Here is a 10,204-nt window from a genome sequence, read left to right as displayed (position 1 = left end):
TAAAGAATACTCCCCCAAAATAAGCATTGTGATTAAGAATTAATAATATTTTGAGTTTTATCAATAGAGTGCAATTCTAATAATTGAGTGTCACAAGCATTCAAAGCCACTGTTCGCATCATTGGCAGCGTGTTCTTCCTCCAGAGCCCTCTTGGCGGCTCAGAAATATGAATTATATTGAGCCACATTCAAATACGAGGACTGGAGTGGGGAAACATTTGTTGCGATAATTTTTTAAGCTTTTGTCACAGCATACGGTTTTATCACGACATTGAAATAAGTTCCAAAAAGTGTTGTCATAATACAACAGGTTTAATAACTTTTTTCTTACAACAAAAAGAACTGAACATTTGAATACAATAAAACAATACAAAAAATGAATAAAGTAAACGTTTCAAACAGATTAAAACTTTACAATAAGGTATCATATTAGTTAACCTTAGCTCAGGTCCATTAAATAATATAGTTAAACTATGATTTTTAATAATGTGTAATTAAATGTTGAAAATAACTATAAGATTATTAAATGCTTTGGAAGAATTTTTCATTTGCAGTTTATTTTAACCAATGAATTAACTAATACTAACTAATGGAGTCTTAATGTAAACTGAACAATAAAGAATCAAAAAAATTTCAAACAATATCTATGTCATGCTGAAGTTAAGATTAAAATGTAAAAAAATAAAATAAAAATAAAAGTTTGAAAATAAATAGCCTAAGTCTCTATAGTGTTTAGGTATTCAGTGAACTCCGCAGCGAACACAAAAATCTGAATGGCTGTTTAAAACATGCAAATACAAAGTAACATAGTTGTTTTGTTTACGGGTTACCAGAGTACGGCTGCATTTATGCTGTTCCTTTAGCGCCATCTGCTGTCAGAGAGTGAATGTGCACCTTTATTAAATTTGTCTTCTTCACTCATTCTGCCATGCACTTCTCAGATGAGTTTTGTCAGGCCAACAGTGAGCATGCTAGTGCGCGCCAGGGCCAGTAGCGTTTACATTGTCACTTCTGGGGGCTTCCTTTGGGCCAACAGCCAGGGTTTTTTTCAACCAACTGGGTCTTGAGGTGTGCTCAAGGTGAAAGGCAGTTTATCTCCAGTAATCGAGTAGTCAGGTAAGACAGTCTGCGGCAAGATGCACATTTCAATGTTTTATATCATGCAAAGAATTCAAACTAAACTGAAAACGGAGAATCGGCAGTACTGACAAAAAAAGCAGTGACCAGAGAAGGTCCTTTACATGGTTCAACACCGTATGCTGGGTCATCGTCCTTCCGTCTTGGGCTTGTTTAGGCCTACATGTGAGCGCGCATGTGCCTTTGACGCAGCATACAGCAGTGTTGTGTGGGAAAAGTATTCTGAAAATGCATTCAAATAATCAGAATAATTTGTAATAAATAATTATTCACTGCATTTTGAAGTGCAATAATAATATTGTGCATGTTCTTTATCGTAATATAGTAATAAGCTCCCAGCATGCATTCTGGCATCAATTAAACATGCAGTTCAATTGTACCTTTATCTTCTTTACTTATCATCTGCATTTATTTTCGGTGTTGTTTTTGTTGTGATTTTTAACTACCTTGTTTTGTGATGTTATTATCAGAATTTGTTTTATTTATTAATTTTTTTGGTGTTGAGACAGATGAGATAGTGTCAGCGAATAACATATTTAGTTTTTAAAGGTAAGTAAAAGAGCAAATGAGCCACTCCCATTAATAAGACAAGTTAACAGCTTGCCTGATCTTTCTTTATGCCTTGGGATATTTCGGTGACTTACAATCCATCCACACTATTCACTCTGGCACCATAAAATAGTCTCAGTTTTATCAAGTTTGATTGGCTTTATTGTGTATTTGTACATAGATCTGTATATGCACCGGATGAACATAAACTTTTACATGAATGACATCCCAAAATCCCTGAAGATTACACTAAAACACCAATTACAAGCAGCCAAACCCTGCTGGTTTACAAGTGAAAGATTCTGGCATACGTTGATTTATTTTATATTTAACTGGAAAAAGTCATGCATGGTTTTGTAATTTCAACATTTCAGACTATGGTGTTTACAATTTCCCCTTTTGTTCAAGTAGTCAAGCATGAGACAAAAAAATTGATATGTCAAAATATATGCATAAAACAAACAAATTAAACACTGATTAGTATGTAATGCAAAGCGCTAGTTTATATTGCTACAATGATTATGAACGGTTGTTTTTCTTCAGGTTTCATGCTGATCCTGAGAGTGATTCACTTTATATTCACTGAACCTGTTAGAAAAACACAGAAAGGATCATAGTAAAAAAAAACAATAAAATGGTAATGAATACATAGTTTTAATAATAATAAGTTGCCCTGCACTTATGTTCTTCACTACACTTACAATAGGGAGATCAATCATCTGTTATCCTTGCAACTGTAATTATACAACAGAAAAAAACATTAAAAAACTCGACTTTTTCATTTCTTTTAAACACTAAATAATTTCATTTTGAACTCTATGATTTGAAAGTAATACTTACAAATTTGCCTTGGTTGTCTACTAATCTTGCAGCAAAAAGCACAGTTACAGCCCAAACCACCAGACCAACACCAGCACCCCATATCCCTGATGGAGCACCTGACGGAGGTGAAGCTGTAATGATAAAGAGAGACAGTCATTAATGAGAATGTGTCTGATCTATAACAACCAGTGGAAACATCAGCACTGTAAAAATATACCAATATATCAAAGTTAACCAAGGCATTTATTTTTCCATTACAACGCATTCATAATCAGAATTTCTGCATAAAATGTCTTATGTACAAAGATATTGATACTGAAAGATTTGATCAACTCACTCTTGACAGTAACTCTGACGGTCCTCTGTAAGGTATATGCGCTGTTACTCATGTGTAGATGATAATCGCCAGAGTCAGTGGTTTTGGAGTCACTGATGGTGAGATCTCCAGTCTCACGATGAAGATGTAGTCTGCCACTGAATCTCAAATCATTGTCGTCACGAGGTCCAAACAGATTGATCTCTTTATTAATTTCAGCCACAACATTACCTTCAGTCTTCCATAGTATCAGGTCATATTTCCCTATGTCAATAACACCAGTATGTAGATTGACATGATCTGTCTCCATCACTAATAGTGCCTTCACACCACCTGTCACAGGAAGAAATGCACAAACAAAATGAGCATGTTTGTTTCGAGTGGTCATTGGCTACATTAATTTTGATATGGATAATGGCACACAATTTTAGAATTTGACCAACTGAAATTTTAAAATAAACTAAAAAAAATAATAATGTGACTATTTTATGTTGTCACGCTGCACTGGGGCAAGGAGCGAGGAGACATGTAGATTTCCAATCACAAGGTTTATTCAAATTCAACACACGGGACGAGGAGCTTGGGGAAAGACGAACAATACAGGACATGGGAGACACAGGGCTTAAGAACACTGGGAAACCAACGAGGAAGAACAGAAACAGGTATTAACAGAAACAGTAATTAAACACAGAGCTCGGGACTAATGAACTAATGATTACAGGGAATGAGGACAGGAACAGGAAGGCCAAATAGGGACACGAGAGGCGGGGAAACACGAGACACAGTCTGACAGATGTGAGTGCACTGGTTTAAATTTGATTAGTGGTTATCTGTGCCCGATGAAGACCTGATGGCCGAAACGTTGCAATAAAATATTTTTTTATGGAGCAGTCAATTCAGTGTGCGGACATTACGTTTGTTCCTTTACGATAATTAAATTTGATTATTGCCATTGGCTGTAATAAAGTCTCAGCCTCAGACTGCACGTCCATGGATTAACCATCTGATGCACATTGCACACACAATTTTGAAAGCACTTCCTTGATTGAGAAAGCTCTAATATGATTTGCTGGGTTTAAGGGGGAGGCAGGTGGTTTATTTGTCTGGAAACAAAGTTGTTTTTACAAAGTACAGGGCTGATATAACAAGTGCTGTTGTGAAGGAAATGATCACAGGATTTGCAAGGTTAGTGTCTTCACAGCTTTAAAATATATTCAGAGTTTTGTTTGAGATGGCTTTTCAATCAAATCCACTCAGGTGTGGTAATACACCCCGAGGACTTTCTCTGGAAGTACGTTGCAAATTCAAACAGATCTAGCCTGTTTAGATAGATAGGTTCACAACACAAATGTTATCTGTCAAACCCAAAGTTTATGACAGCTCATAGCATAAGCTATCATGGCAATGGACACCTGAATCATCTGCTATATTTCTCAAAGACGACAGACCTCATCCTGTCAGATGTTATATAGACGTTTTAAAAACATATCTTTAAGATGTTTATGATTTCAAAATATGATAGAATTTATAGATTCTACTCACCACCAACAGCAATACGGAATTTTCTGTGCAAGACCATGCTGATGGTGTTGATCTCCACTTTATAAACTCCAGACTGATCGCTTCGGATGTTGCTGATGATGAGGTCTCGGGTCTGATTGTTCAGATGAATGTTTCTCCATCTTGCATCATTAGGGCGGTTTAATCCATTAACTTGCTTGAGACCATGGCCGGTTCCAATGTTTGTTAGTTTACTTTTACTACATGATTTTACCATCAAAATTGCAATTAATATTTACAAATAATACATCAATTTAAAGTTTAAAGGCTTGAGCGTCGTTATTTATAATTGTAAAGTCATAGACGTGACATCATTTTAATTCATAGCACGAGTTCTCAACAAAACACGCAACATCGAAACGGGGAGTTCTGAATAGTTTCTGTCCAGTAAAGATGACAGATAGTTTAAATTATACAAACATCTGCCCAGTTTTAACTGTAATAATATAGAGAATAAAATAAATTAGGACTTTTTAGTCCAAAAGTGCTGGATTAAGAGGAATATCAATAAATTCTGCTTCGTTTGTGTAACACAGCTTGAGACAGAATTATAATCCTCATCAATTTTCTAGTAAATTCTAGTAAACTTTCAAATTGTGAAAGTAGTACAGTGATATATTAGGCCTATGTTTTCTAAAGTCCTACGTAAAGAATAACCTGCCCCTCAGCGTTTTTTGCCACAGCGCTGATTGGACAATCACTCCGAACATTCTAAGAGCTGACTGTTATGTCACCCAAATCTGCACAACCTATAATCTTCACCATATAGCTGAGAAAGCTACACACGGTAGTGTGCTGTACCAACACATTGCTACATGTCTAATATGCCCATGTTGAATTCATTTTTCCACCGCAATCATATGATAACGCACATATAGAAGACCAACATCCCCTGCTCAACTATAACTTTAATAACCAGCCAAAGATAGGAGGGAAAAGTATATTGGTGGATACACAATGCTGTATGAACAGGTGTAAATGTGTACCATTACTTTGTGTGTTAATAAATTGCTGCTTCAGCAATTGTGTTCAGTTGTAAATAGTGATGCATTGTGTTTCGTCCTCACATTCTTGGTTTACTTAAATTAAGAAGGAATCTAATTTTTAGTGGTGCCCCTTCAAATTTCAGGTATATCTTCTGCAGGCTTGTGGCTTTAATGTCACCGCTTTTGTAAACTGCTCTGGCACAATTTCATATATTTATTCCTAAATATCTCTTATTCTAAATTAATAGAGCAATACTTTACAAAAGAGTTAAGCTTCTCTTACCGTTTTTATACAGTAAGGTATTTAATTTTGATCCTTGAGCATGAAACTGAGAAAAAGCAGCTTTCTAAAGAGCCCATATTTCTGTCTGTAGTCCAGAGGCTTCATGAACTGTGACTGTTTTAGTTTGTGTAGGTCATGTTTGTGTTTGAGCTCAACTAGTGGTGGCGACAGTTAAAAGGTTAAGTGAGCAATAGGGATGACTTGATCTCCAAACTCCCACAGTATCTGATTCTCTCTCTGTACTTTAACACCAGTGTGTAGAGTGACAGAATCTCCCTCCATCACTGACACTGACTCCACAACATCTGTCTCAACAAACACATGAGAAGAACAAACAGAAGTTTAAAACAAAGATTGAGCTTTCTGTCATTTCCACACAATCACACTTTGAAAGAGGAGTCTAAAACCTGAGACTGAAAAGTTTAATAGACTTTCCTCCAGTGAAGTTTTAAGAATACATTGAAACTTTAAATGCATTTCAGACTCAATTTTCTAAACAACTGAAGTTGCTTTGGAATGATGTTGTGTAAAGGATGTAGAAATAAATTTGTATTATTTTGAATGTATTTCTAGTGTCACACTTAAATCTAACTAATCTACCTTTAAAATCTCCAATCTACCTTTCAAATGGATGTCAATATAGCCTCACATCTGATTGTTAATTTGCAACAAAAAAAAAGCCTTTTGAACAAATCTCACCTAAAAGCATGTGGCTAAAGAAAAAGATTAAATAAATACAATAAGAAAGAAATTAAACAATTGAACAAACTGTAATTCAACACAACATTAATTTTGTATCATTTTGAGAGATCTGATTTAGTCATCAACATCTGTGTTTTGTTTTTTTTCTTTTAAAGTTGACATAAAAATAACAAATCTAATAATAATAGCTTAACCCATAATTTTAAAGCTTGTATTCATTCCACATCATCTAAAAACTGTCCACAGGTGACTGACATGAGTTACTCACCATGGACAGTAACTTGGAATGTCTTCAATTTTGCATCTGTGCTCTTGATGTCTACACTATAATGTCCAATGTGTTCAGTTCCGATGTTTGTGATGGTCAGAGATCCAGTCTGTTTGTCCAGCTTCAGTCTGTCTTTGAATATCGCACCGGGACCATCATATGTAGAGGGATTTCCATCTGCTTCATTCATTCTAGCTATGATTTCATCACCAAACTTCCATATTATCTTAGTATCCTTCGGTACGTCAGTAATATCAGTATGTAGAGTGACAGAATCTCCCACCATCACTGATACTGATACTACATCTGCATCAACACCAAACACACCTGAAGAACAAACAGAAACAGTTATACATATATATACAGAAACAGTACATATATACATACACAGTCATGGTCAAAAATATCGGCACCCTTGGTAAATATCATTATCAAAATATCTTTATGAAATAAATGTTTTTCTCTAATACACATTGGCCACAATTAATGGCACCCTTTTATTCAATACTTTTTGAAACCTCCATTTGCCAGTTTAACAGCTCTACATTTTCTTCTATAATGCCAAAGACCATCCCTTCATCCAGAATCACTCCAGATCCTTCAGATTCCCAGCTCCATGTTGGTGCTTCTTCTCTTCATTTCACCTCACTCATTTTCTACAGGGCTCAGGTCAGAGGACTTGAGTGGCCATAGCAGAAGCTAGGTTTTGTGCTCAGTTACCCATTTTTGTGTTGTTTTTAAGGTTTGTTTTTGGATTATTGTATGGTTGGAAGATCCAAACATGGCCCTACAAGATTTCTAACAAGGACCTCCAGCAGAAATATAGGCCCACAACATCAAAAATACAGCAGTATATTTCATGAATGAGAATATACTTCAGAGATATTTTACTCTTAAGAATTTCTAGGGGTGCCAATAATTGTGTCCAATGTGTATTTGAGAAAAACATTTAATTCATAATGATATTACCCCATTTTAAATAGTTTTAGTTCAACACTAAATCCAATGAAAGGTTAGATTTTTATGAATTTTTTAAATAAAAGATCAAAAGGATTAACGATGCAGATTAATTTTCACAGCCTTCTTTGTTCATATTTACCAAGGGTGCCGATATTTTTGTCCTTGACTATATACATACACATTAGTGCTGTCAAACAATTAATCGTGATTAATCACATCCAAAATTAAAATTTTTGTTTACATAATATATGTATGTGTGCTGTGTATATTTATATTTACAATATGTGTGCACACATGCATATATTTCAGATTTTTATAATATAAATTATATATAATATTGTAAACATACACAATATTGTAATATTTGTGCTCTAAATACAGTATATTAATGACAGCAAATTCTCAGGCAATATATTGTTTGTTTACAGCTGTATTGGGGGAAAGGGAGCATGGTGACCCATACTCAGAATTTGTGCTCTGCATTTAACTCATCCATGTGTACACACAGTAGTGAACACACACCCGGAGCAGCGCCCGGGGAGCAGTTTGGGGTTTGGTGCCTTGCTCACCTCAGTCATAGTATTGAGGGTGGAGAGAGTGTTGATTATTCACTCCCCCCCACCTACAATCCCTACCAGACCCGAGACTCGAACCCATGACTTTCGAGTTATAAGTCCAACTCTCTATCCATTAGGCCACGACTGCCCCAAAAGTATTGGTACATTTTTCCCAGTATTGTGACAATGTAGTTATATGAGTTTGAGCATTTCTCTAAAGTGACCCTTTTCTTTCACAATGATGTATAGTTCAGATGGGATATTATGAGCTCATGTAAGGTCAGTCCCTAAACTTACTTCATTCTCCCATAATGCTACATGCTCTTGTGCAATGCTAAATTATATTTTGTGTCTCATAATCAAAAGCAACACTAATCACCATAACAAAGCCAACAAAAGAGATCTGTATATTTGTTTATGAAAGAGATAATCCAGAATTTAGCCTGCATCCCTACTTCTGTGCAGAGGCTCTGCTGTAATTTAGATTTAAAAAGATATGATTTGAAACATTATGTGTTTAATCATTTTTAAAGCACGTAACCCCCTCTGAAATACTCTTTGCTGAGCATGATTTCAGTCTCTTAATACACCATTGTTGGCAGCAGTCTGATGTATTTATGAAATATACAGTAGTTTCTTACAGTTTTGCAAGCTTGTACAATTAAATCAGTTTTTCCCAATGTGGATAATGCAAGTAAACAGATTTGTTGCATTGTGTCTCTTGAAAATTAAGCTTGTGGCTTGTAGTAGCATGCAAATCATAAAATGTATGTGGCTGCTGTATACATATATACATACAATAACAAAAATGTGTAATATTCATTTAGACAGCTTGAAAGCTTATTTATTAAAAAATCCAGTCTTACACTTAAATATATTTTTTTCAGTTATCTATTCTGAGGTATAGAAAAAGTAGTATTTCATGACTGACTCATATCTGCATACATTTTATCTGATGTTTTAATGTATAATACTTTTTGAATAAACATTGGGGATTTGGGGAGGCCTAACTATTCTGAACAAGTAGGGTAAAACTTGCAAAAGCAAGTAAAACCCACCCTATAAATTGGCTTTATGTTACAAAGACAGTTTGCAACAATGGCTATAAGCATGAGCTTGATGATTTATGGCAAATAGGTAAGAATTTTATTAGACCTAGCCGCACCCTGAATGAGAGCGACAGTCTACATGAAACTAAAGTCCAATAGAGAGACTGACTGAGAAAGTTTATTTCTGTTCTGTTTTTAACTGCATGCGTTCGTGTTGCAGTCAGTTTTCATGTAGAATAGTAGAATATCGCAGGCCGTCAGCGCCCTCTACTGTTCACTACTAAACACACACATGCACTAACCCTCAAAATCCCCTTACAAAGTCGCAATGTGATTTATCATAACTTATATTTATAGAAAAATTATTCATGCTTGATTAAAAAACTGTAGATGTAAAAAAATAAGATGTTTCAGATTTATATATAAAAAAGAAAATGTTATATTAATAAAAAGTAGTATTACTCACCGTTCACGAGTAATAAAACCCCCAAAAAGAAAGTATTCGTCCTCATATTGATCTCGCTTCCGACCGGGTCTAAACTACAACAGCACTGATTCAGGGTAAGGGTAATTCTTCGATTTTATGGCGGGTAGCACCAACATTAAGGTGCTTCAGTGTAATGGACTCCTAGCAAACCTGTCAAGTCACGTGGTTTCTTGAGAAAGCAGGCATGTCACGTCCATAGACTCTAAAAAAAAACGTCACACAGTTTGAAAGTGTTCCAAACCTAACATTTCTTCTTCTTGTTCTTCTTATTGGTTTTATGGCGGATTGCAATCATGATTTATCAGGTGCATACCGCCACCTACTGTACCAGAGTATGCAGCATGGATTAGCCTATATCTCAAAGATTCCACTCAACAACAACAACAACAAAAAACAAAAAAAAAAAAAAAACAATTTTATAAATAAAAAAACTAAAAATGTGTTCAAACCTAACCTTGCCTAGAGATCTGATCATATTGTAAAACGTTTGTTTATTCGAGGTTTGCGCTCTTCTGCATAGCCTATTCT

The 10,204-nt window shown here is 35.2% G+C and overlaps 1 protein-coding gene across 1 annotated transcript; it reads right to left on the bottom strand.

Annotated features, from left to right (window-relative positions):
* Positions 1-1,829: 1,829 nt before the first annotated feature.
* Positions 1,830-9,942, bottom strand: LOC306875027 (uncharacterized protein). Its single transcript, XM_079425393.1, has 8 exons — positions 9,656-9,942; positions 6,624-6,950; positions 5,837-5,958; positions 4,367-4,529; positions 2,846-3,157; positions 2,527-2,639; positions 2,388-2,420; positions 1,830-2,274 (listed from the first exon to the last, which is right to left on the bottom strand). Exons 1-7 carry the CDS (start codon positions 9,699-9,701, stop codon positions 2,409-2,411), a joined length of 1,095 nt encoding a protein of 364 aa, XP_079281519.1. The 5' UTR covers positions 9,702-9,942; the 3' UTR covers positions 1,830-2,274; positions 2,388-2,408.
* Positions 9,943-10,204: the final 262 nt, after the last annotated feature.

The sequence above is a fragment of the Barbus barbus genome (assembly GCF_936440315.1).
Source record: "Barbus barbus genome assembly, chromosome: 9".
NCBI classification, from domain to species: domain Eukaryota; kingdom Metazoa; phylum Chordata; class Actinopteri; order Cypriniformes; family Cyprinidae; genus Barbus; species Barbus barbus.
Note: the sequence above shows the minus strand (reverse complement) of the source record. Positions and strands in the feature narration are given on the sequence as shown.